At 47.4% G+C, this 27,078-nt stretch overlaps 2 protein-coding genes and 1 long non-coding RNA gene across 3 annotated transcripts; all 3 read left to right on the plus strand.

Annotated features, from left to right (window-relative positions):
* Positions 1-1,754: 1,754 nt before the first annotated feature.
* LOC144118341 (uncharacterized) lies at positions 1,755-3,951 on the plus strand. The gene is made up of 3 exons (XR_013312015.1): positions 1,755-1,830; positions 3,112-3,174; positions 3,910-3,951. It is a non-coding gene; the product is annotated as an uncharacterized LOC144118341 (long non-coding RNA).
* A 3,746-nt stretch (positions 3,952-7,697) lies between these two features.
* On the plus strand, positions 7,698-11,266 carry LOC144119533 (uncharacterized). The gene is made up of 4 exons (XM_077652119.1): positions 7,698-7,794; positions 9,641-9,902; positions 11,027-11,195; positions 11,240-11,266. The coding sequence occupies exons 1-4, from the start codon at positions 7,698-7,700 to the stop codon at positions 11,264-11,266; spliced, it is 555 nt and encodes a 184-aa protein (XP_077508245.1).
* Positions 11,267-18,976: 7,710 nt separating this feature from the next.
* On the plus strand, positions 18,977-26,234 carry LOC144119534 (uncharacterized). Its single transcript, XM_077652120.1, has 8 exons — positions 18,977-19,010; positions 20,310-20,479; positions 20,596-20,745; positions 21,774-22,274; positions 22,840-22,992; positions 23,558-23,738; positions 25,262-25,410; positions 26,181-26,234. The coding sequence occupies exons 1-8, from the start codon at positions 18,977-18,979 to the stop codon at positions 26,232-26,234; spliced, it is 1,392 nt and encodes a 463-aa protein (XP_077508246.1).
* Positions 26,235-27,078: the final 844 nt, after the last annotated feature.

Consider the following 27,078-nt stretch of genomic DNA (forward strand, 5'->3'; position numbering starts at 1 on the left):
AGAGCATCCCCTCCCACTGTTCCGCACTCGGGTTTTTGTTTATTGCAGCTAGATCGTTGTTTTTCTGACACACCCACGTTATGTGCATTAACGTGGGTTTTTCTCCACACCACGGACATTTGCTGCTGTATTGCGTGGGGTAGATTTTACTTCTGGTATTTAGACTGGGGAAAGTCCCCGTTTGCAGCAGCCTCCAGCCTACTGCATTTTGTTGGTGTAGGCTGTTATGGGGTGGCGGATATTTGAGTCGCGTTCCCCTGTGATAGTTTAGAATGTCTGAGTAGCTCAGGGGTACCGGGTCTGCTGCTGGGTTGTCGAGGTCAGTTTGAGTGGAGGCTCGGAGGTGAGTGGGAGTGTTTCAGGCGAAATTGCCTAATGGCTCCTTCAGTGCATTAACGGCCAGTTTAGTAGAGTCTGTGAAAAAAATCGTTCCGCTAAGGCACGCTGCCTGTGTGTGAATCAAGCCTACACTCTAAACAATACGGCGATGTAGCAGTAGAAAGGGGGTAAGCTGTCTTCTAGCGCACTACCCTTTATAAAAGGGAATGCGCTAGAGGACAGCTTACCCCCTTTTTACTCCTTTCTGTTTCTATAGGGAGGGTGCAGAGCATTAGAGGAATGTCAGTATGAAGGTTGCGGAGAATGCAGGTTTCTGCCGTCTCGAGAGACGGATAGTGTTGAGGGACTTTGCCTGATGTTCTTGTAGTATTCGGCCATTTGATCTGTGGGCGTCGCGGCGTCTTCCGTTCTCGTTGGAGGGAAGAAATCTGCGCTTCCCTGAAGCACCAGGCGCCCGCAGTATAGTGTAAGGACCCCATATTTTACCTTGCGCGCCTACAGCACCTGTATGAGGACATGGCTTATAACTACTTGCATCATTTCGCTTTGTGCATGAGGCGCCATTTTCGGTTGTTCGGGCTCCACAATAGTCAGCAGACATTTTTCCTGAAATTATTTTATTGCATAGCATTAGAGGTCCCGTTCTTGAGTGTCACAAAAAAGCAGGGGACGATGAAATTAATTCAAATAAATTCAGTGCAGTTAACACCTGCCCATCGTGAGACTGCGCATCGGCTCATTGGGCGAGCGATAGGCAGCCTCCCGAAAAAATACATGCGCAAAAATGAGATTTACATGAGCTTGGAAAGGGCAACCCGTGTTTCACAATCTCCACCGGTGGCTGTGTTTGAAACAGCCACCTGCCGGCGTGGTAACGCACCACTTAACCGCTGCGCCACTGCGCCAGTAGAGGTATGTGCATTTCCCGCGATCTATGAATATATGAAAGAAAAGGAGTAGCAGAGAGGGAGGCCTCCGGCTCTAGTATAGATCCTGGTATCTATAATGCTGTCGCATTGTGCTGTTAAGGGTAAGTTAAGCGTCATCCAAGTTTTTCTTTTCCACACTCAACAACATTGGAATGTGCCGCACTTCTTCCACGGTCGCCTTGGAAACTGATATGTAATACATTTGTTTCTGAATGAGTCGAACAACGGCGTCAGAATGTCGCCACGCCAACATTCTGCCGTTCTATGGTCGAAACGTCGAGAAACCGTTTCAAACGTTGGTCTACGTCTGTACCATAACTGACCGTGCCAAAAAGGCTTTCTTTTCGTTGAATTATATAATATGTATGTATTACGTTCATTGCATTCACAAACTCATTCCCTCAGAAGCCGAATATACAGAGGGTTTGAGCGGTAACAAGGACGAAGGCCTGGCAAGTCTGCACGTGCACCTGACGCTTGCTCAGTTTGCCAACGAAAAACACGACGAGGAAAAAGTCTGCTCTCTAGCCCTTCTTCCCTGGCTTCGGAGAGCTCGCCATGGGTAAGTTTAGCAAGTTCGCCTAAACTCGCCATTGACCGGAACAGTTCTGTACCGGACAAGGACTACAGATGAGCCGAGACAGACCCGCCGCGGAGGCTCAGTGGTTAGGGCGCTCGAATACTGATCCGGAGTTTCCGGGCTCGAACCAGACTGCGCGGCTGCGTTTTTATGGAGGAAAAACGCTAAGGCGCCCGTGTGCTGTGCGATGTCAGTGCACGTTAGAGATCCCCACGTGGTCGAAATTAATCCGGAGCCCTCCACTACGGCACCTCTTTCTTCTTTCACGCCCTCCTTTATTCCTTCCATTACGGTGCGGTTCAGCTGTCCAACGATATATGAGACAGAAACTGTTCCATTTCCTTTGCACAAAAACCAATTATTATTATTATTATTATTATTATTATTATTATTATTATTATTATTATTATTATTATTATTATTATTATTATGAGCCGAGACAGCTAAAGGCAATAGTTTTCGGCTCCTGGGGCTGTTTATGAGCAGTTCTTGCAAAGAAGTACCGTTCTTAACCAGGGGGGTGCCCACCGGCGTGGCCGGTGTGAACAGCTTCTTCTCTAAAGGAAAAGATGCAGTTCATAAATCTGCGAACGTATATGACGACAGTGCTGTAGTTGCGGGAGAGACATTCTACGTGGAGTTTGGAACAACGTGGTTTCGTCCGTTGACGGCGCTCTTCACTGCCTTAGTCATGCCGCCGCCCATAATTCATGTGTTGGCCAGTGGCCACATACGCAGAACGTGATCAAAGTAACGTTGTTTGCACCACAAGGGAAAGCGGTCATCAAAGTGTCAGAGCTTTCGGGCCAGCAATCTACAGTTGCACAGTAAAGAGCGACTGCGTGGCGGCACGCTTACGGGTGGCACCGCGATCAGCTTGAGAGCTAGAGAAAAATTGAGGGTGTTATAACCAAGTGGCGTCGCGGAGCTAGATCCGCGTGGTCTGGGGCGATAACGCGCTAATGGGAGTATTTCGTGATTTTGATTGGTTATCGTCTGTGAGGCCATTGTTAGTGGGTAACGAGGCGGGTGGTGGCCAGTCATTACCCGGCTTTATATATTTAGGAGTGGAGACAGCCCTGCGGTTGTAATGCACGGTATCTGAACGTCCGACGGGGCACATCGACGGTTGCATGTTTCCTTTGCGTTCAAGGCGTGTCTTCTTAATACTGAATTTGTTGGTCTCGTTCTCCCTCAAACACGTCACTCACACACGTATACCTAACCGCGTTTGAAAGCCACATGGCATGTCTTTCCCCGCAGATTCTTCTGATAGCGACCGCACCGCCATGCTTGACCCTTCGGCCTCGGACACTACAGGCGAAGGTGGGCAGTTAACATTACCTTCGAATGCTACCATACGTGGAGGCATATTGACGTTGTGTTTGCGGTTAATTACCTGATATATTAGCTTATTCTTCACCTTGTCGCTATTATCACTTTAGGCTGTCATGTCGTTTTGCCAAAGTAGTCCATTTATGCACGCCATCTAAAAATACCTTGAATACCTTTTCGTTACCGTGGCCACGTATTTTATGGTTCAGAATGATATATACATACCTGGGAGAGCGTGAAACGGCTTAAAATATGAGAGCATAACATAACAATAAAAATAAATTAAAACAACAAAATTATCAACAAAAATAAAATTACTAGAGCAAATCAAGGATACCGTTCGCTGGTATGCAGTTAGACGTGTTAGAAAACACCGTACAAAAATAAAAAGTGAAACTAACGCTGAATCCTTTTCTTTGATACTGCTCTATTCGAACTCTCATCAATCATGTACAGCGTTGTTCAAAAGCATTCAAGCCACAGAGCTCGCGTTTGAACCGTGTAGCCGAGTAGTTGCGGTCCACCCGATGTTCAGAATCTCCGGACAAGGAGGCAGAGTATTTTCCCCACTTCTGTGAAGTTTTCGAGCTTGTGGCCAGAATAATTGTCAACAAATTAGTGCGTTTTGCGGTGCCAAGCTATCGCATACGACACGGGCTGCTATGTCGCTCGCTAATACGGCTGGCATTGTAACCGGCTTAATTTTATTTCTCAATTTTCCTCAAGACGATGGCCCTGGGACGTCCTCAATCGTCACTCCATTCAAGGGTAAGAAGCTTACTTGAAAATACAAGGCTACTCACTACTCCAGGTCAATATCTAGCACCTAACGGCCTGCGCCAGAATCACCCTGATTTACTTCCTTTTTAATCGGCTCTTGTTTGGAACGTGAAAGAGGAATTTGTAAACTTTCCACGCATCATGTTCCGATGCTGCCTGCCCTTCTCGAACTCACTGGACTCGCACAAGACGCAACCGTCGGGAATCGGAAATAATTGTGGATTGGTTTGCCAAGACGCATTGGTCAGTGTGATTAAGTACGAATGCAAAAACGCTTTCCCCTCTGTAATTATTTTTCTGTATGGCACTGAGATTTTAAATAACAGTATATGAGGACCACTTGTTACACGAAATTCAGTGTGGAGCGCCGACTTTCTCCTATGCTATCATTTCATTCTGCTTAATGAAGCAGCTGTAGCCGACTGCAGAGAAATGCAGCGTTTTACGAAAGCGATTGGGAAAAGTCAAAGTAAACTTAATCTCTGCGGAGTCTCTTTGGCCAAGGCCGCTAAGCGAATTGCCTCTAGCAGTGAAGAAGTGCTGCACACAGGTGTTTGCAGTTCAAGAAAGCATGCCGCTACGGCAGTTTGTGAATGCCTTCTTTGTCTTTTCTTCTGTCCCTCGTCCTTCATAGCCTGAATCGCTTTGTGTCCTTAAACCCTGATAAACCGTAAAGCATAAACCATAAACCACCTCCTGCCCTTCGCCTATAGTAATAGTAGTAGTAGTTTTCGTGCTGAGTTCTTCACAACAAGTGTTTGCACTTTTCAGAAAGGCCAGTAGCGCATGTGCGCCGGTCTCCCTCACCGTCGGATTCTCTGAAGAAAATTTGATCTTGAGGGAGATTTGGCGTGGCACTGCATTCAGGACGTGTGTTGGCAAGGATGACGCTTTCGGCTGGCCATTGATGTGATGGTTAAATCCGATTTGGATGAGGTGGTTAGCTGATCTGTTCCGAAAAACTTTGACAAAGGGCCCCGAATTCACATCTCAACTTATATATCGAAGCACGGCAGCAAGCGAAAGTTCCGTCGTGTAGCTGGTTAGGATAGAACTGCCATATTCGTTTGCGTTGTGCAGTGTTGCCAGACACGTAACTTTTTATGGCTTTGCGAATACTAATGCATTTTACTGTAATACAGTCATGACTTGTACCACGTTTTCTCACCTTTGTACAGTGGCCACATTGTAAGTACACAGAACTTAATAATTTTGTTGCCTCGGTAGCTTTCGCAGACCAGCATGAAAAAATTACAAAGTGGGCTAGTGCATAACATGCATACGTGCTCAGGAGAAGCAAAGTAATTCTGCAAAACTACTAAGATGGATTGCATGGGGATCTTTTAACGCCAGAAAAATTAATTCAAGCGAACGGTTAAATCTAATTTGAGTGGAATAAGGAAAAAGGGGGATTTGAGTGCATTATCTGACACACGATTTGTGACTATTCACGCTTTTTGAAAAGTCAGCACTGTAGGTGCTTTTGACGTCTTACTGCTGTTTTCGTGAACATATTCCCTTTTCTTTATCGCACTAAGGGCTTCCGAAACACGCTGAGTCACTGAACTTTCTCCAATCATCTATCTGCAAAAATCATCCGCCCAACCATCAGGTTGTGCGAATTTTCGGGTCAGCGGTATATATGGAGCGCGATATCGAATCCAAAGAATTGATGAAGTAAAGTGCGATATTTCGAGTGGCCCTCTTTACTGAAGGAGTTTATTCGACTTCTTTAGAGCCTAGAAAAGAAACTTTACTGAAAACCCGGAGAGTATCTGGCGTACTTCAGTTACTGATAGAATTTGTCTCTATTGACAGACCATAGAGAACAGCGCATAGGAATACAAATCCTATAGGCAGTTTATAGACAATCTATAGATTTATGGTCATACATGTTTAGCAGACTTTTTTCTATAGCTATAGACTGCTTGAACTATGAATAGACAAAAAGAAATATATATATAGGAAGACCATAGAGTCTAAAGTAAGTCTATAGAATCTCTATAGACAGTCTATAGTCAATAGTATATAGAGTTGAAATGGGACAACAAAGCACCTTTCTCAGCGTTGTCGCCTTTCGAGCTTTGTGTTTCCTTAAAGATAATCCTATACACAGACCGGTAGTCTCTACTGTCGGAGATATATGTTCTCAAAACCTTACGCTACCGTTTCTTCAGGCATGCCACTGTCTGCACTCACAGTGCATTCATAGGTCGTTCTTTTCCCCCACCAGCTGCACACCGCCGCTGTTCTTCACCATCGCCGGCCTGCTGCTGCTGTTTCTCTTCGGGTCCAACCTGTTCATGTTCGTCAGCGGTAAACGCTCTCACGCTATTGTAACACAAGCGCCATACAGCCCGACAGCAGACGCATCTTGAAGCCTGCAGAGCGGCACAGGTCGTAAATGGACCCACAATTGGCCCAGCTCATTGCTCATGCCCAGGGCTCCTGTGGGTTACACGGTGTCAGTGCTCAGCGTCCCTTTTAGCAACGTTCACATGGATGCCGACTACCATTCTACACGGGGGTTTTTAAGAATCCTTGGAGCTTGTCCTTCTTGCTTTTCCAGCCGCTCTGCTGTGATTTTTAGCAAGCAAGCAGTTACATGGACGAATATTGGGCGTTAACAGTGGGCGTTAACAGAAAAGAAAACTTGGTGTGACGATAGTGACAGACTTTTTACAGCCGCCACACACACAATGACAGCATGCGGCCCCTGGCTGTGCTACCTTGTCTGCGCATTCTTTTACTTGGCGTTCCTGAATAGATACTCTGCCATTTAGAGAGCGTCAGAGCGGACGCCCTGAGCGATGCAGTTAACAGAAAACAACGCAAGGCTAAAGAAAGAGAAAAACATTACTTGACGGGCAAATCTTGTGTGGTGAAATAGCAAGCTTGATCTCCACTACGGCACCTATTATACCTTTCTTCTTTCACTCCCTCCTTTATCCCTTCCCTTACGGCGCGGTTCAGGTGTCCAAAGATATATGAGACAGATACTGCGCCGTTTCCTTTCCCCCCAAAAAACAATTATTATGATCATAAGATTGCACGCGAATCATGCTGCTATCACTACTCGCACCTGTTTTTTCCATATTTTTATTCTTTACGATAAATTCGGCTTACGAAAACCATTCTCTCACTGTAGGTTTTCTAAACACTCGTTTGCGGTCACATGAATCCTCTAGTTACGTCCTATTTTGTTCGTCATCAGTGACATAGTAATAAGGCGAGTTGTTAGTAGCGCTCATCCCGTCACCTTCTTTATCCGAGTTATTAGCTCCTCTGTGGCCACGCTTAGATTATAGGCCTTAAACCAATGTTCCTAGCAGCACATACTAATAAACTCTTACGAAAGTTTGAAAGGAATAGAATGCCATTATTTTAAAAGAAATTCGGGGTATTAATGATGCGGTCAAACGGTCGATCTGTCTAGCGCCGGCGCCCCTTGGAGCCTAACTGCCATGTAGTATACATAGCAGAAACTACAAGCTGTCGTTGGCTGCGACGCTGCAGCGAACGTGGGCAACGCGCCCAGCTTGGAATTCACAGCCGAGCCCGATGTGGCGGTGATCGTCACGGAGAACGGTGTGCCTAGCATCGCCGTACGAGCGGAGGAGGAGACCGTAGAAGCAACCCGGGAGACAGCAGCCACGAAGACGCGAGGTAGGCTTCACGGCAAGCTTCTAGAAAAGTTGCCTCACAACGCCTACTTTGCGCAGCTGCACAAGGCTATGCGCCAGTTGGACGTCTTCTGTTTAGAAGCTTTTGAGCTTGAAATGCTCATCGGAGGCACCGAGGTCGCAGGGTCGCGCATCTCCCTGGTAACTGGTGATTAAGCATTAGAGAGAAAAACATCATTTGCCACTTGAAACGTGGGAAATACAACGGTAGTTTTACTAATTCAGACCAGCAAGCAAACGAATGAGCCATGTGAGCGTGTAGGATTGTGTATTTACAAGACAAACACTGCGCGTGTGTTCGTGCGTGTGGGCACGAAAGAACTGAGCCGACAAGTTCCTGTCAGTGTGCAGGTCCAACGTGGTATTCACGAAAGCCTAGCTGTTCTCTTGGAGCAAAAAAAAAAAGAATTTATGGTAGCAGCGAATCAGTCACCATACATTGCATTGACTGTCGCCTGCTCTAAGACACCAACGGCAAAAACTGTCACTCTTTGATTCATGCCTCTCCTCTTGAAACGTGGCGTGGATGGATCTCTCTGCTTATAAGTGAACAAAGCGCGATATTCATATTATTCATATAACTTAACTTTTTCCAGTGTGTAATTCCTTTCTATAATGCCAAGGCTGCTCAATCTTGCAGGCTATGCCTGCTGGGTGCCTAGTGCTAAGAAATACTAAGTACACAATCATGGATAAAACACCGAGGAAGACTTTGGCGAAGGACACGCACACACATTGTCGCAAATTTCCATCACGTGCTCGTAATATGCGTGTGATGTGGCTTAATTTGAAGCTTAGTAATGTGGTAATTAATGGAGTTACCTAGAGACGTTCTAATTAGTGATATACATTTTAGAGTAACATTATCTCTGTGTACTGCTGTGTGGAAGAGCTGCCGACAAGAATGTGAAAACTGTGGTAGTAATTGAGATAAATGCGCTAATTAAGAACCGAGAGCATTAACTGAATGTGAAGGGAAACTGCTGAAGGGATCCACTAATGTTGTCGCGCCACGCCTTTAAAGGCTGTGCTAATGCGTCCCCGTGATTTGTTAATGCGAAAGCTTAAGTCTCCCATTCTGCAGAAAATCTGGCGTCGTCGGCGTTGGCGTTGTGAGCGAAAAATCCACAGGCCTGGGTGGGCCACCCACGTGACCTTGTGGTGTCATCACAAGCTGCCCACCGCATTGTGAGCAAAGTGACCGCCGTGGCAGGTGGCATTTAAGATAATGACTGGTTGCGAGGGGTTTCTCTGGAAGAGCAATGTGGGTCTTATAGGTCCCACCGGTGGCAGCATGCACCTGCCATCTCAGGGCAGTGGCGCATCACTTAGCCGCTGCAATACTGCGCCGGGAGTGGAATAAGGACTCCCACAGATTTATGAACGTAAAGTCGAGATTGGCCAATTACGCATATATAGCCAATAACCCATTAAAGCTATCACGTCACACCCTTAAGGTGGAACTGGAGTGTACTCTCATTTTTCTTGGGAGTTTCAAAGCCAGGGCTACAGTTAACCCGTATTAGTGGGGTGCTCGTGGTACTCCCATAGACTTGAGGTCTGAGCGCGGCACGAAGACTTCCTTTAGAAAACTGGTCTATAGGCAGTGTGTAGGCTTCTTATAGACTCTATTTACTTTCTACAGATTTCTTTTTGTCTATTCACAGTCTATAGGCTATAGACAGAATTCTACTATAAATGTATGGCCATAAATTTATACATTCGCTATAGACTTTCTATAGGAGTTATATTGCCCATAGACTGTTTTCTATGAGTTATCTATAGAGGATCTATAGACTTTATAGACAGGGGTCTATAGACAGTCTATAGACTGCCTAAAGAATTTTTTGTAAGGATTGTCTAACATTCGGCCTAGTATGTCTACAGAGTCCAGTGAACGCTCTCTGACGTTCCCAATGGTGCATGGCGACTCCACCCACCCTTACCTGCGCTCTGGCCTGGCAAATTCTGACCAAGACTGCATGGCTTTGCAGCAGCTCCCCGGGGTGACATCATGTGCGTCGACGGCCCGGAGCTGCTCCCCGGCCGGTCGCTGGTGTGCGTGCTGGGCAGTCGGGTCCAGGAGTACGGCGTGACGAGGCTGGACGGCCTCTGCGACGTGGTCTTCGTGCCCTTCTACGCACTGCCCAAGGGCGGCGACACTCTCCTGAACGACGGCCACAGGATCACGCAGGAGGTGCTGGAGGCGGCCGCCAAGTCGGCCACGACCACCTACGGCATCCACGTGCCACTCGGGTATGCGAGGCTGCATTGTCGGTCTCTGCGGCATGTGGCGGCCACCGAGAAAGACAAAGCCAGGAAGAACCTTAACGTCGCTATTTTAACGGGGTCATAGAGGAGCTTTCAAGAGACGCTGGGGATGAATTGAAGTTGGCCTGCATCGATAAATTATCGCGTCCTTATGAAAAACGCACTAGTTTCACTGGAAGCGCAGCTTTCATAACCTAGAAAAGATAAAAATAGAACTCAGGAATCTCCACCACCGGCCGTTTTGAAAATTATCTGGGGGTGGCGTCTTGATAGATGTTTTTGCGATGTGTATCCCCGAGTTGCAAACGCTGATTACGCAGTGTTTTCCGGGCCTGATATCACGGGCATCGTTCATTCACACGAAGCATGCGTTGAGAGGCAGAGTGGCGTTCGGGTGCCCACAACTAGAGGAAGGTATCTCAACCTGCTAGAGAGGACCAATAGTGACGGGAACGAATTCACTGGAAATTACCTTGCGAAGGCTGGTAGTGCATACGCCGTTCTGCGAGCTCAGTTTGTCGATTGTAGTTGTCATGTGGTGGCTTCGACTTGAATCGAACTGCAGTTACAACTTTGTGACGAGATTTTTAAAACTATGGTCCTGAATGCATTTTAACACTTGGAAGCCAAATGATATCTGTATTTTGTTGTATATATCTGCGTATACTTTGATTGAACGAGCGTATGCTGACATGAATATAGGCCGGTGACGTCACTTTTACAAACTGAATTTGATTTCTCCATGCTATAAACAGGATGAATCGTTCAGCAAATGAAGTCAATTCTCGTGATTTCAGAGAAGTTCGGAGAAAGGATTGGGCTTAAAACCCTGTGTAAATACAGCAGTAAAACTGATATATAGAACTGACAGATGTGTTTTCAGAGCTACTAGTTTGTGTTGGTTACAATGTGGGGCACCATTAAATGCATTGTTTCCATTTGAGGCTTTTGATTCCTTAGGCGCGAAATAAATCGATGCACGGCAGGGTAACCCTAAGTACTGCGAATACTTGATTATGAGGTATAGATAAATAATATACGTATAATGCTTGAATTGATCTCGACGCCACTACTTTTCTGGCTGGGCTTTGTTACTGTGCATGTTACAGAAAAGTTTCTCAAGTTATGACCGACCTGAAACGAAAGAGTGCCCTGCAGAGGATGAAAAACTACTGGATGAAAAACAATATTTACCACTACGGGGTGCTAGACCTGCACGTCGGGAAAAATGGCACCACGGCCTCCGACGCAGCGGGACGAGTCTTCGCCCTGCTCAAGGCAAGTTTCATAACCCTTAATAAGTCTCGGATTTTGCTATGTAGACCATACTAACGCTGTTCGTCACTTAGCTCAGACATCGAGGCTTCTTACAGGACGACAGCGTAATTTTTGAATAAGAGTAAAAAAAGACTGTGGCAATGTTCTTTAGCTAACAAGTCAGTGCCATTCAGGTATCTACAATAGGTGCGAAGATCGTTAATATTATACGCCTGCAGGTGTTTCAAGCTTTCTCTTTTGCGGGCATAACCTTAAGCTAAGATCTGTAGTAGCCGCATGCACACGATATTAATGCTCGCGTATATTGTGTGGTATGTAGGATTTAGCATCCGAAAACTGCACTCGGATTATGATAGACACCTTAGTGGAAGACTCCGGATTAATTTAGACCCCCGTTGGATTCCTTAACGTGCACAGGTATTTACTTTAAATTCTTATAGTCAATGTCTGCGAAATAGTCGGACATTTTCTCCGCACTGACTCATTTGATTTCTTATCTTGCTTACGTCTACTTTTTCCGCCACCTTAGGAATTCAGACACGCACAGAACAATATCCGTCGGGAATCAGAAGTTGCCTCGAAACACCGCAGAGCGGCATACGTCGTTTTGGGGGTCCGTTCGCTCTTGGCAACCAACGGCCAGCTCTTCAAAACCCTCGAAGAGCACGCACGGTACGGAATGCTTGGGCATGTTGCAGTCATAATTTGCGAGTTTGAATAACTTAAGCAGGCAAACAATGCACTCTCACTTGTCCTGACTCGTTTAATTTGAATTGCCTATTTTTTTCGCACTCACGGCCTGGTCCCCTACAAACACCAAGTGCTTAAAAAAGTCTATCCTAATGGTGCACTAAAGGGGAACCTGAACTCGTCTTTTTACCGCGGGAACTCGATCTACACGTTACGAGCATTCTTAGAAACTTCGGAGTATTGTCCTGTGCGGCCGATTTTTCCTAATTTAAATCGGATTAAACGTCCGGGCTCCCGCCTTTCTTTTCAACTCAACGCTTAAGGTAGGAGGAGTCAGCCAACGCCTGGAGTGCCTTTCAGCCAGTCCCGTGGCGGGTTGCCGCTCTGCCTTCGGTGGAGTGATACGTTAATCAGAGTCCATGCATATTTTTATTTCTGTGGGCCTAATTTGCGGCTACGTTCTCTGCGACTGAAGCTATATTTATTCACAGCAACCTAAAAAACAAAATAAAAGCGAAAGCAAAGCCGCCACTGGAATGGAACTCCACGCGTTGGTTGACTCCTCCTACCTTCAGCGTTGAGTTCAAAAAAAGGCGGGAGCCGGGACGTTTAATCCGATTTAAATTACGGAAATCGGCCGCACAGTACTATAATTAAAAGTTTCTAACAATGCTGGAAACGTGTAGACAGTTCCCGCGGTATAAAGACGAGTTCAGAGCCTCTTTAGTGCACCGTTTAAGAATGAACTCTGCATAATGCGAAGAGATTTTTGGTGCGCTTCGAGTTGAATTTACTGAGAGCGCCCCTCTTACACAAATGTTCTATAGGCAGTCTGTAGACTTTATAACTTTTAGACTCTTTTGCCTTCCTGTAGATAATTTGTTTATTCATAGTCTATGTACTGTCTATAGACAAAAGTCTACTAAAAGTGTATGGCCATAAATCTATAGATTGTCGTTAGACTGTTTATAGCATTTGTATGGCCTATAGACTGCTCTCTCTAGGGAGTGTGTATAGAAAGTTTATAGACTTTATAATTTTTGTAAGGGACTGTACTAAGGAATTTAAGAGTACATGCCTCACTTTTGGTGCCAACTTACGGTATGTGAGTGGTGTTGCTAATAACCCCTGCGAAGAGAGAGTCTATAAATGGTGCCCTCTTTTTCCAATCAACAGGTCGTTTGTGGTCAGCGCTTTCATATTTCGCACACACATCAGCGACAGTGAAGTGTCGACGCCTCATTACGGATGCAAGGTCAACGGCCCTGCACCGTACAAGATTAAGAACAGCAAGCATTTCATGGGAATGGTGAGGCTGCCGGCCTTAATGCCGTTTAGGCTGCACTCTCGACTGTGATGCTGAAAAAGAAATGTAATGTCCTTATCAGACAATGTTCAGTGCTTTCGATGGATGATACGGTGGTTCTTTTCAGAGAACTAACAAAATAGGCTCACATCGTTCATAAATAAAGGAAGCTGTTTTCATGTTTTTTTTAAGTTTCACTTCGTTTATAATAAAAGCAAGCTTTTTTACGTGATCGTGCTTTTTTTTTTACGGTCCTAAACAGCTCACAATCGGGTTCTTAATAGCAGCCGAGTCTTGATTGTGGGTAGTTTTCATAGAGACTGCAAGGTTTACAAGTTATCTCTAACGGATGAATTGAATTTCAGTACGAGCATTCTAACCTTATTTTAATTTGCCTATTTTGCTTATTGATGAGGGATAGCTGTGCTGCCTTTAATGATGCGATAGGAGACAAAACAATCAGACATAATAGATTCAACGACGTCGTTCAATTTTGTAACTATGAGAATCTCTGCCTCAGAAACTTAAAATCACGGCTGCTTGAAGCGAACTGTACTTGTGAAGATTTCGAGTGGGGCTAGATTGATTTGGGAAAGCGTTTTTTTTTTCATAGTACATGAAGCATATGAATGCATAAGAAAAAAATATCTGGGCAGAAAGTCGTTCGATGGTTTACCAGTGAAATGGAGAAAATGTGGAAAATAAATTTTAACCACTATTTCTATCAGGGCATTACCTTACATCCTGCAGCGTGCAGCATTGTACCTGTGGCAACTCTGTTTTGCTTTTTAAAATACGTTTTCCTTCGCATTATCACATTGTGAATATTTGGGCTTTGTAATTTCTTACTGTGCGCGGTCTAATTTTCGCAATTTAATTTGTGCTAAACGGCTAGGACCAATCGGGTACATATACCTAGGATTTATATTTTGTGCCTAAAACAAACGTTGTCGCTTGTGACGCTAATTATCATCCTCGCACATTACTAGACATCGTCTTTACCGCCATGAGGAGAAGCAAAAACAAGCACGCAAGTGACTCATTTAAAAGTCGCCACGCCGCGGGGCTGCGTTGGGTTTCCCTTTCCTGCAGGCAGATGCGGTGTCCTATGCGAGGAAGTTCAGCTGGGCCAGAAACACAACCCTGGCTGTCTCGTTCACCCTTTGCACGCACCGCTACCGGCCACAGAAGGCGCTGCACATCGGCGCCGAATGCAGCAGCAGGGACGCCAAGAGGAAGACGACGGCGATCACATCGTCGGCCGTGAGTAAAGCTGCGTGGAGAGCGGGAAGTGGCATCCACGCAAGGCTGCCGTGTTATTCAAGCTCACATATTCTCTACAAGCGCGCTTTGGAGAATTATTCACCTGCCGCCGTTTGAGGTTTATAGTGTGGCTCTGCGTGCGAAACAATGCCCGTCTACTTGGGGGCATTTAGCTGAGAATGGGATGAGAGACACTGTGGTAGCGGGCTCCAAATTATTTTCTGCCGCAGTGGTTCCTCAACCTGTTCTCACAGCGCACAGAACAAGGGCGTTCGAGGATTGCGCCTTGATAGAAATGGGGCCGTTAAAGTCCAAAGCCATGCTCCCCATGGTGGCAGGTCAATGCTTGTCAAATAACTCTCGAACAGAAATCGTTAGTTACTTCATTTGGAGTTGGAGAGACCTTTGCCATGCAGAAGGCGTAGTCAGGCTGCTGATGATGCTGCCTCTGCTGCTGATGATAATGATGATGAGAGGGTTAACGTTCCAAAGCGACTCAGGCTATGAGGGACGCCGTAGTGAAAGATTCCGGATAATATTGACTATCTGAGGTTTTTTAATGTACCATGACATCGCACAGCACACGAGTTTATATAGCATTTCACCTCCATCGAAATGCGACCGCTGCGGCCGGAATCGAACCCGCGTCTTTCGGGTCAGCAGTCGAGGAGCATAACCACTGAACCTCCGTGGCGTGTTCTTCCGTCCGAGTGCCCACATTAATCAGATTTGGTCAACGGCAGAAAAACAGCTTTAGTTCTTACCTCAAAAATTCAAACTGTCATCACATACGTGAAACCCTCGTTACAGTATGCCTAGTTTTATATGGGACACTTTTCTAGTCGGGCTGATTCGAACGCTCGAGAAAGTGCAACGCATAGAACCCATGCCCATCTAAAAATATTCATGCGAGGATTCGGTCAAAGAAATGCTTAATTCACTGCAGTTGCCTTCTTTAGTATATCGCCGGATACCAGGCAGAGTGAAGCTTCTTTTAATCATTCCTGAACTTCTTTACCTTTGGCTCGACACATTACCTAGTATAAACAGAATCAAATAATTTACGATGAAGGCGCGATTATAATCACTGCTCTGTACAGTCATACATTAACGCATACACCCACTCGTTTTTACTCAGATTTACTGCACAACTAAACTGCTGACCAGCTGTGATCCCCGAATTCGGTACAGTATTATATTTTTAAGATACAAAGAGTGTCTACAAGATGCATTTTATATATCTTGTATTGAGTACTCGTGACGTTATTGTTTTCTTTGTAGCGCTTTTTTTTTCTCTAGGAACCTTTACATTTTGTTGTGACGAAATGTAAGAATGTTTTCTGCCCACCATCCTGCAACAACCTTTACCACCCAATAGTATCTTAAAATAAATAAATAAAAGACGGCATCTTTTTGCGCTTACACTCGGCAGGTGTGCAGTGAAAGGCCGGACTTCTACGCGAACCAGGCCATCGACAAGATGCAGCACACAGCCTACTCGTGGCGTAAACCGGACGTCGTGGCCACGTACGACACTGCGGATACGATGCGATGGAAGGCAAGGCGCCCAGCTCACGCTTCGCACCTTTACAAATTTACCCTTTACGGTTCAGCCGTATATTTAGTTGTGTTGGGGCATTGACAGCAGCGCTCCTAATGGAGGGTTTTACCCAGACAGCTTAGTGCACATACGCAACACAGCCCAGAGAGCACCTGCGTTTGGTCGAACTGTGAAGAGCGAGAAGCGCAATGATGCTTCATGCTGCCAAATTACGCGGTCGGCCACTGCAAGCAACATTCTGAAAAGAAAAAACTTAGCATTTTTAACTGCCGCGGCACTAATTAACAACTATCGTTCCACAGCTCTTAATGCCTCACTGAGGCTCATGATATGAATACTATCAGATTATAATAGCATTCGAATTGTTGCCTGCTAGTTCAGAGAGAACGCCTATTTTGCCCACCATACTCAAGATCTCAGGATTAATTTTGAGCACCTTCGGTTTCTAAATTGGACCGAGATATTGGTACACGGGCGTTTTCTCACTTTGCTTCTACCAAAATGCAACCCCCACAGGAAGGGCGTGAACTCACGACCTTAATAATGCTTAATAGATTAACACAATAGCCACTGAACCCTCACGACGACCTCATCCCATCACATGCTGCAACCTTGAACAAAAGCTTTGAACGAAGTTTTAACCCTAGCCACATGTTAACTCAGAAGCAAGATATTGACTATGCCCCCCACCCCCCCACCCCATGCCCCCCAAGGCATTCAGTTCATGGCGCCATTTAAAGTTACCCCTCTCTTTCCGTTCCGTAAGCTCGCTGCTCATTTAAAATTGGCGGTGGTTTAGCTCTGGTTAAACCTGGAGTGACGGGATAGCAACAGCTAGCCGAGTGGAACTTGCTCAGTTGAATTGCAAAGTCAGTCTTTCGCCGCTCGTTCGCTATCATCTTCGTCCCACTTGACACGGCGCATAGCAACAGCTGTGGCAGCTCGGTTACGCCGGCTCGCCGCGCCGCCGGCAGCTGCTCCGCACCATGTGGCTGGTCACGTGACGAACCACGTGATGAGTCATGGCGCCGCTGCGCCGGCAGCTGCTCCGCACCACGCCGCTGAAGGCTAGAAATGCTACCGTAATGTCGCTATCGCTAGAAAACCGACGGGTGAGGGCAGAGGTTTCGTTTATGTGCGGTGTTCCTACATTGTAATTCGTTAGCAACTTGCCAAACTGCCTATTCATGTCGTAACCCTTGGCCTCCCCAAACGACGCAGATATGTTCCCTGGAGAAGACCCATCGGCACCTCAAACTGAGCGTCGCACTGTTCGACGCGGAATGCGAAGACTGGCGCGGCAAGTGCACCAGACCCAGCACGTCGCACATGAGGGGCTCCGACAGGATGCGCAAACTGCATACCTTCTTGCGCCAACTCTCTCGTCGGGGCAAGAACTCAAGCAGGGCCTGCCCCTGAAGTCGCCATGTACCGTGCGCGTTTCATGTATGCCATGCATCTGGTAGTTTACATATTGAAGCCGCACACTCCATGCGTGCCGCATAGATACCCATGTCGCCCAATAAAAATCGATGAGCGGATCGACTAACAACAACTCGATCAATACTTATTCATGCAGACGTGTGTGCCTGCAACCATTGTGACAAGACTGTGGCATGCGCCGGCTCCTCCCCTAACTTCTTGCTGGCTTCGCTAGTTTTGAACATGTGGCACCTCATTCTTGCCAGAGCTCTGCTCTTAGAAACTCTCCAGACAGTTGTCTAAGCTCTTCCACGTACTACTTGATTGCTCTTACATGGAACAGAAAATAAAAAAAAAATGAAGTAAAGGTAGCGCCGTTGTCTGCAGTACAAAATACGATCCACCAATGCTTCAGATAACTCGAGCCGGTTCCTAATTGTCAGCAGGTTGGTATGCAGTATATAGAGGGTGCTCCAAGCAAAGGCCCTCCTACCTTTATCGTGAACAATGCACACTTTCAAAATGAACAGGAGTAGGTAACGAAGACAAAAATTATTTGGGAACTAAGAAAAAAATTTTAGAAAAAAGAATCCCTGCCCATGCCACTGGGTATAACGGGCTTAGGTAATGAAGATATAAATTATATTGGGACAAGAAAAATAAAAAATACTGTCCTAGCTCGCTACACTAAGTACAACGGGCTAGGTAATAAAGACAAAATTATTCTGCGACAGTAAAAAGAACGAAAGATAAAGATAAATACAGACAGACTGAAGACAGGAGCAGGTAAAGCGGGAATACACGGCGACGACAACATAGAAGGTAGAAGTCCGCCTGTAGTTTTCCCTGGCCCCATGTTCGGGCGCCAAAATTTTTACTATAAGCGAAGTTTATTAGCATATTTCTAGCAGTGAACAAGATTAATGAGGGTCTTCTCTCGCTGCATGGTGCTGAGAAGCTAGTACAGAGAAGTGTTCGCCGTGTATCCTGTTCGACTATTCCTCTCGTATGTCTCCGTTGTGCCGCAAAGGCCTTTTGTTTGCTTCAAAAGAATATCGTCTCACATCCGGTATACTCCACGGATCTGCCAAGAATCAGACAGGGGTCAATAATGCAGGAAGGGTGGACTCACAATACGGGGCGGAAGTTTTGTCAGTTAGACAAGTAATTGAATAAGGTAATTATTTCAACTGAAATTCACTTTTTTTTTTGTTCTGGCTAACCACTGCGGGTCTGCTAAAGAAAATAGTTCTTCGACTACAAGAAAATGGTCGTGCAAATGTTCAAACACTCACGATATAAAAAGCACATTACTGGGGAATTTCGTAGCATTCAGCTGCACTTGAGCATTTGGGCAAAGACGAGCACCGCTGACTCATGGTTCGCCGAAGAGGAAGTGCAAGGCAGGGCGCGGGGTAGCACGTGCGCTCAGATTCTCGGCAGCGTTACTCGATCCTGGCATCCTGCCCAGCCATCACTGATTGGACTACGCCACTCTTGACTGTTCCTGCCGTTCCTCAGCTACCAGCATTGCCTACGATGGAGGAGAAACACGCATTTCCCAAGGAAGCAGGTGAGGGCGTTCGACGGTGAAAGGCACGGGCACATCTTGACGCAGTGACTACGGTGCAACGAAGCAGTCCTGTCCGAAGCCACGAGTGTACAAATGCGTCCCAACTAATTTATTTTTGCTTCGGCCTCAGCATGTCGTTTTCTAGCCTTAAATCGATTTTTTTTTTTGTTCTAACTGCTGCGCCACCTGAAGTGAAGCATTGATTTAGCGTTGACTGCGTGTCAAAAACCGGCAACGTATGAGATTGCTAGGAAAAAAGGCGAAACAGGAGTACAGAGTTTAGCATGAGGCTTCTATGCTATCGCATAAGACGCCTGTGTGATTTTAGATGTCAGCACACGTTGTCCTCTGGTGATCGAAATTGATGCGACCCTGGGGCGGTGGTTAAGACCTCCCACCTTTCCGTTCCTTTCCATGCACGTCAGATGAAGCATCACCACGCCCTTTTTGCAAATAGCGTTTGAAAGTGGATGAAAGTTGATGAAAACGACGATTTAGAAAGCATAGCGTGAGAGGCTTGCAGTTTAACACGTCTGGTGAATGGCTGCTCCGATGACTGGTTGAGCGACAGTTGCAGCTGTCTGTTCGCCCCTCCGTGCGTTCGAATCCCGCTCGCGGCTTTTTCTTTATTTTCTTAGGAGGCGAGGGGGGGGGGGTGGCTGAGAGACTCAGGTTGCTCTTCCCGAGCTCTTACCGTACAGAACCTGCTACGGTTGGCAGGAGGCCGATGTAACGCCGGACGGCGGTTGCCGACTGTTTGCTCCAACGAGGCTTCTATATGCTATCGCATAAAACGCCTGAGTGCTTTTCAATGTCAGTGCACGTTGGCCTCCAGGGGTCGAATTAATGCGCAACTCTGGGAAGTCAAATTTTCCATGTATAATGGCACGTAAAGTAGATAAGTCTCTGTATATTTTCATAATAATAATAATTGGTTTTTGGGGAAAGGAGATGGCGCAGTATATCAGTCTCATATATCGTTGGACACCTGAACCGCGCCGTAAGGGAAGAGATAAAGGAGGAAGTGAAAGAAGAAAGGACGAAAGAGGTGCCGTAGTGGAGGGCTCTTGAATAATTTCGACCAGCTGGGAATATTTAACGTGCAATGACATCGCACAGCACACGGGCGCCTTAGCGTTTTGCCTCCATAAAAACGCAGCCCCCGCGGTCGGGTTCGAACCCGGGAACTCCGGATCTCCGGGAACTTCGGAGCAAAGGCCTTCGCTAAGAAGAGATGACAGTGTATTATAAACACCTAACCAATATGAACCATCCCCTTCCGCTTCCGTGCGTGCACAGGCGAGCGACATGCGGAACCCGGCACACCGCACTCCCACAGCGCGCACTGGAGGCAGCATGCATCGTCCATCTTGGTGGCCGATGAGCGCCGGCAGGGGTCTCGCAGCGTCTCCCATCTGGGGATCCTCATGCCGCTCTATCTGCTGCCCCTTCTCTTCATCGGCTCCGAGGTTCGTCACACGAGCTCCTTTGCTCTCTGTCGCTCTTCCGCTGCGTCATCCTCCCCTGCACGCGTGGGGCGGAGCATTTCCCGTTCACCGTCGCCGGGTGCGTGCTCCTTTTGCAGTACGGCGGCCTTCTGTACTGCGTCTGCTTGCCTCTGCTGCTGTGGACGTTCAACGCGCTGCCCAAGCCTGTCACGGCGCTGGTGCACCTGGTCACCTTGCCGCTGCTGGGACTCATGGCACCGGAGAACGTCGCCAGCCAATACCTCGCAGTACGTAGAAGGCTGCGAGGAAGGGGCAAGGGAAGAGTGGCTGCTGCTAATCACATCATTCCCATTACACCTATAAAACCTGGAAAATGGCTGCGACAATCCTTACCTTAACGGCTAAGAGTTCAGCGGGAAGACTCGATTGGTCTGGTTCGAGATTTGATGATTGGCTACGGAATGAAATGCATAAATATAATTATTGTGCTGATTTTGAGCAGGCAAAGAAAAGAGAAACAAAGGGCTCGTTGCGGTATACACATGAAAGAAGCACAGAGCCATTGAAACAGAGGAAAGCACTGGGGAGCGCGTTTTTTTTTATAAATGACGATGCTGATTAGAGTAGAAAATCAGGTGCGACATCAATTTGGATTCGAGATAACTTTACAGAAAGCAGAGGCATTAAGGTTGTTACAAGTACCCGCTGACCTCCAAAGGTCGCCGTCAGCGCTGGATTCGCTATTATACTTTGCATTGCTGTTCCAGTGGTTCCTGTTCGGGTTCCTCCGTACTTGAGCGTTTTAAACAAAGAAACCTACGCACCACCTATAGGCTTTCGGTGATGCCCCATTAGAGTAAAGCTCGAGATGTGCACTGACAAACCACGGAGGCAAAGGAAGCAGAAGACACACCTGTCTCCTATGGTTTCGGCATTTAGTGTAGAAAAAAAGGTTGTCCCTCGAGTTATATGCGTTCGCGTCCACATTTTCCGACACGGCGCACGCAGGGCAATATACAGTCTTTGCCAAAAGTACACAGCCCAAGGCGTCCGCTTCTGAGCCCTTCAGCGCGGCTCCTTTTGCATACTCAGGGACCCTAATTTTACGAAGCCGGGAGGAACTTCAGTCCTCAACCCTCACAAGCTTAGGACTGTTAAATGTGCTAAATAGCCCCGCTACATGGCTCAGAAGACAACCCCTTGGGCTGTATATTTTTGACAAAGACTGTACACGCCTCTGGGAACTACAAGTATACTCAGATGCTCGCCGTGTTTAATGTGTTCGGCCTGGCAACGTGTTCTGGCTGCCTCACAGGTCGATGTTCTGATCGTCGCGCTGCTGCTATTCCTGGTCGTGGTCGTCGACGCCTGGAGCGAACTGGTCAGGAGCCTGGCCCAGGGCGTGTGCGCACGCTTCGGTCTGCAGCGCCGCACGCTCTTCGTCGGCGTGTGCCTGTGCTCCTTCGTAAGCGCGTGGCTCTTCTCGGCCGCCGTGGCATCGGTGGCGTTGCTGTACTTGCTGGACCGCATATGCGTGACCATCTTCAAGAAGAACATGGACCGGCCCCCGGACGTCGCCCACTGCTCGCTTAGGCGCCCGTCGCAGCTGGAGTGGAGCTCTGAACGCCCAGTCCGCGTCGACGACGAGGCCCTCTTTGACCGGCTGGCGCAGGTCGTGCTCAGCATGAAGAAGCCCAAGCGTTCGGAGCACCGCCTTAAGACAGGGACCGAGTCTGAGGACAAGGACGCGATCGTGAACCAGGGTTCCTCTGCCGCCGCCTTGACCCCCGTATCTATCGTCAATACTTCTCCCGAGGTACGTGTTCGGATGAAGTCTTGACTAAAGGTGTCTTATTAAGTTCGCGTCAGGCGTTGATTTCGTCGTTGTAGGCAAGGCTAGGTCCGATTTGCTTGCTCATCTGAGCCTCTAGGAGAAGAGGGCGATTACGATTTAGTATCTCAGAGCGTGAACACCGACGCGTCCTCTACTGATGAGGTCCTTTTTGTAGCCATTGTGATACCTGTAAACAGGATCTGCGATCAAACATAGAAAGACTGACACGTGCGAGGACTCTCACAGACTACAGCGATATATTTGTTTAATTGAAGTGACATAGACGAAGGCAAACTCAGAACTCGGATCTCGGAAACGCCTCAGAAACTGAGCCACGCAGATGAGGGCTTACGAAGCTTACGCAATGAAACTGCGATGCTGCATGATTTGGCTGATTCCACAGTGTCTGTCACAACCTGAACTGCATTCCATGTTCAATGCCTGGTGTCGCATGTACTTTGGCACTCTACGGTACCTTTACGTGAGCCGTTCCTGCTGGTTTAGTTCATCTTCATTAGGTGCCTAAATACGCGCCCCATCTGTGCAGGTACATCGACAAATCCCTGAGGCAACTTCTTCGAGTGACGATGTGGAACTTACGGACGCCGGCAAGCCGCAGAGAAGCGGCAAGAACAAAAAAGCGCGTTTTGGTTTGTGGCGCCTGCAGTGGTCCAAAAAGCGTGCACCAGTCAACTCAAAGGTCAGTTGCTGAGTAGCATCATTTAATACCCAAATCAATATGAAAGGAAAATATTTGTCCATGATCATTCTAGGTGGAAGAGCAAAGAAAGCAACAGTCAGAAAAGCGTAGTTTTTTTTCTTGTTGTGAGTCCTGCAGTGCGACTCGTGTGGCATTCCCATATCTGCATATATTGCATGAATAAATTTCCTCCGCACCCCTCATTGCTTTGAATTGCTAGAGGCGCAACTGAACCTTTTCTGCGGTGCCCCGCATAAAGACTGGGCGATCTTGAGAATTTTGAAAATGATACCGAAAAAAAAAAACTGAACGACTTCTCTGAAACCTACAACAATGCTTTTGTCATTATTTCTCTTTACAATACACTGTCTTCACTGTAGTCGGAAGTAAGGTACTCATTGGTCCCTTCTATAAAAAGCAACGCTTGCTGCAGTGTTAAAGCAAGGCGCATTCAGCTCAAGCTTTTGTCATGAGACTGAAAGCGGGCGAAATCAGGGCACCTGCGATTCGGTGCCCTCCTCGTTTAGTTGAATCAAACGATACACCTGTTTTGATCTTGACGCAGGAGAGTCGGGAAGCTCCGGCGGGCTCTGCTGCTGACTCGAGAGCGGATAGGCGACCCCAGGAAGACAAAGCGATGGAAGGCGATGACGTAGACCACCGAGCAACTTTGACGCCAGCTGGACCGTCAAGCGCAATGTCTAGCAGGGAAATCAGTAGCAGCCATCCCCGCCACGTGACGCAAGGTATCTTTTCAGGGGGCATATATTTCCAGGGCCTTTCTGTCGCAATAGGTACCTATTTATCTCCGCCATTGTAGAGATGTTTACCGCCTGTCAATAGGACATAAACACAGGCCTAATTTGAAATTCTGTCGATTGAGAATGGCTGTGGCAGTCGTGTACACCATCAGCCTAACTACTCCCACTGCATAGCAAAGGCCTCTGCCATGTCTCTTCAATTAACACTGTCCTTTTCCAGCTGCGCCCACCGTATCCACGCAGCAAACTTTTTAATCTCATCCGCCCTCCTAACCTTCTGCCGCCCATTGCTACGCTTGCCTTCTCTTGGAATCCACTCCGTTACCCTTAAGGACTAGCGGTTATCTTGTCTTCGCATTACATGCCCTGCCCAACCCCATTTCTTCCTCTTGATTTCAACTAGGATGTCATTAACCCGCGTTTGTTCCTTCACCCACTCTGCCCGCTTCGGGTCTCTGAACGTTACACCTATGATTTTTTTTTCCATGGCTCGCTGCGTTGTCCTTAACTTAAGCTGAACCCTTTTCGTTAGCCTCCACGTCGCTGTGGGAGCACGCGCAAACACTTATGGTACCCGAGAAAGAATAATTCGTAATGTGAATAAATCAGTTCTTTCGCTTAGATTTAGACTGCATGCCTAATCGCATAAAGGTGCGCCCGCAGTGACTGCGAACAATTGACGCCTAAGACTCCTTGCCAGAACCCAAGGTACGCCTAGAATTAGACAAAACACGTATTCCAAAAGGGCTGATTGCACACAATAAGTGCACAGGAGATCATACGAGTTGATCAGACTAATCTGCGTTTGTTGCATTGGTTGTACATTTCGCTGCTACAATAATCATCTCCCCGTTCAGGCATAACAATGAAAACGACGGGGCGTTTACAATGACGTTAACCTGAATGTAGCAGCGGTCTCTTTTGCATGTTCTCGAACAATTCAAAATATAGGCTGTTTCGAATAGTGCTTTACCTTAAAAAGCAAGAGTGAATTCCTATTATTTTCTGGGGTGAGGGGAGAACTGTAACTGCTTTGCGTTATTAAAGCTTGGCGAATCACTCACATGCTGAACATAGACGATGCATTCAGGGTAGGGAGATCTAGGAAAAAATGCGTCACAAATTTACTAAACGTCTCCATGCTTCTATTTTCCACAAAAAAGGCAGTATTGTTTGCTTCATGTTCTAGATACACGCTCAATAGGAATGAAGAGACCAGCTGAAACGAAACATAGAAAAAAAAATTTAATTTCAAAATTTCAAAATGCCGCATTTCTCCCCGACTGCGCGGCGAAATGAGTCAGGGCATGGGGCAAAAGTGGACGCCCCTGCAGAGTAAACGCATTAGTCGGTGTTGCAGAAAATGCACAGTAAATTTTCTCCATAGGCACCAGCACGGACTCATTCCTGTTGGCTTTTGTACTTTTTTGTGGACATGAATAAAACGTTTTTAAGTATTTAATGCATTAGACAGCTTATTGTAAGCAATGCCTATTCTATTCGCACAGAACCCTTCAGCCAAGTGAGCCCACTTGCTACTGTGATGAAGAAAAAGCCGGGTAGGAGACAGCGGAAAGACCAGCGACTACAACAGCCGGGACAAGCGAAAACACAGCAGGATAATCAGTCCCAGTTTCCCTCACGGCCAAAGGTGCTCGTGAGCGAAGTCGACAATCCGAAGACAATGCCGCCGCCCATGAACGATGATCCCTCAAAATTTTCTAAGGTCACTCACCAATCAGTTTTTATCGACATGGGGCAACATTCCCATCAAAACCAAGAACAAAACAACAGGAAAACTGAAAACATGAAAGCGCTACCTTTGAGCAGCCCACGCTTCAAGTGGCTCCGTAAGTTCAATATCTTCGCGCGCATACTGCGTCGCGAGCTTCCACCCACCTCTCAGCCCGACCCGGATGCGGAACATGCTGCTCCCGAAAACTCCGTCGCGGCCGTGTCAGCTGCGGAGCTCTGGCGGTGCGACAACTTCGTCGAGGCCCGGGATGACGTATGTGCGCTCAGGCTTGCTTCGATCGAATACAGTGAGAGTCCCAGAAATGATATCGCGACGCCAGTTCGTGTGGCACTGCCAGGTACTGCCATCGCGGACAGGACGACCGCAAACCCTACAGTTCTCGACGCACTGGCCGACCAGTTTGACGTTGCAGCTAAGGCCGTTGTGTCTGCCGCCAGCAGAGTCACCGATCTTGCCCCGCAAAGCGCTTCCTTTCGTACTGCGGAGAGTCGCGAAATTCAGTCAGAACCAGCGTACCTCCAAACACCGACGGACAACCGCGAACCGACCGGTGTGATTGAGGACAGAAGACCTGTTCTCGAAAAATCTCGCAAGGCTGTTCCCGTTACCGCAGCGGCGATGGACGAGCCTCTCGGGACTAAGGAATACCTTGACGATGAAACCACCAGCAGGACACCCTTTTCAACAACCCGGTCCCAAACCAACAGAAGCGCTGCAAGGAATAGGAGAAAAAGCCCTGGAAGTAGCAGCCACTCCTCAGGGAGATCATCTGGCCGTGCCACTCCAAAATCCAAGAAAGGGGAGCTTTTAGACAAGAAAAGAAGAGAGTCCGTTTCCGACAGAAAAAAAGACCAGCTGGAAAGTACTAAACTTTCCGAGACCAGTCGTTCCTCAATGGAAGATGAACGCCACACAGCCAAAGCTGTCAAGCCTGCTCAGACCCAGAAGGAAGACCACCAGGGCGCAGACAACAGTCACAAAGCCGTTCCTCTTCAATCGAAGCAACTCCAAAGAACCACAGCAGAGGCATCCCGTTTAGGCACTTCAGGCCAGGAGAACGAAGCACGCGAACATTTGCCCCCTGCCCCGTCTGTTGAGAAGCCTAAACCAACATCGGCAGCCGCGACTCATTCCTGCAACAAGATAGACGACAAAAAGCGCCCAGATGATGAGGGAAACTCCGACAAGGCAAGCCAGCTGTCGAGGTCTTCAGTTAAGAGAAAGACCTCTTTCGACCGCCTGAAGGAGACCAGTAGCGGGAAGAAAACCGTGAAAGCGGTGAAGATAAGACCCGACATTAAACAGTGTGTGAGGAAAGCGACGAACAATGAAGATTCGTGTCCGCCGCTAGCACACACTGAGAAAGCTCAGCAGGAGCAGCAACCTGAAATTACAACGACGGCTAGAAAGATCAGCCTACCCGATGCCCTGAAGCCATACGGTACGCAAGACGTACCCAAAAAGACGAAGCCAGTTGCGGAGGAAGCGGTACTCAACAGGTCTGACTCTGAATGCACTCCGAGCAATGCACCGAGAGCTGGTCAGACAAAAGGCGCTTCGACCGACGTT

Source organism: Amblyomma americanum, chromosome 2 (assembly GCF_052857255.1).
Source record: "Amblyomma americanum isolate KBUSLIRL-KWMA chromosome 2, ASM5285725v1, whole genome shotgun sequence".
Lineage (NCBI taxonomy): Eukaryota > Metazoa > Arthropoda > Arachnida > Ixodida > Ixodidae > Amblyomma > Amblyomma americanum.

What these genes read in the sequence shown, in the direction of transcription:
- LOC144119534 (XM_077652120.1), top strand. Translation starts at nt 18,977, where the DNA reads ATGGAGGAGAAACACGCATTTCCCAAGGAAGCAG. An exon ending in CGCATTTCCCAAGGAAGCAG is followed by an intron (nt 19,011 to 20,309) that starts GTGAGGGCGTTC and finishes GTGCGTGCACAG; the next exon opens with GCGAGCGACATGCGGAACCC. An exon ending in TCGTCAATACTTCTCCCGAG is followed by an intron (nt 22,275 to 22,839) that starts GTACGTGTTCGG and finishes CCATCTGTGCAG; the next exon opens with GTACATCGACAAATCCCTGA.
- LOC144119533 (XM_077652119.1), top strand. Translation starts at nt 7,698, where the DNA reads ATGCGCCAGTTGGACGTCTTCTGTTTAGAAGCTTTTGAGCTTGAAATG. An exon ending in GCGCATCTCCCTGGTAACTG is followed by an intron (nt 7,795 to 9,640) that starts GTGATTAAGCAT and finishes ATGGCTTTGCAG; the next exon opens with CAGCTCCCCGGGGTGACATC. An exon ending in GGCATCCACGTGCCACTCGG is followed by an intron (nt 9,903 to 11,026) that starts GTATGCGAGGCT and finishes TGCATGTTACAG; the next exon opens with AAAAGTTTCTCAAGTTATGA.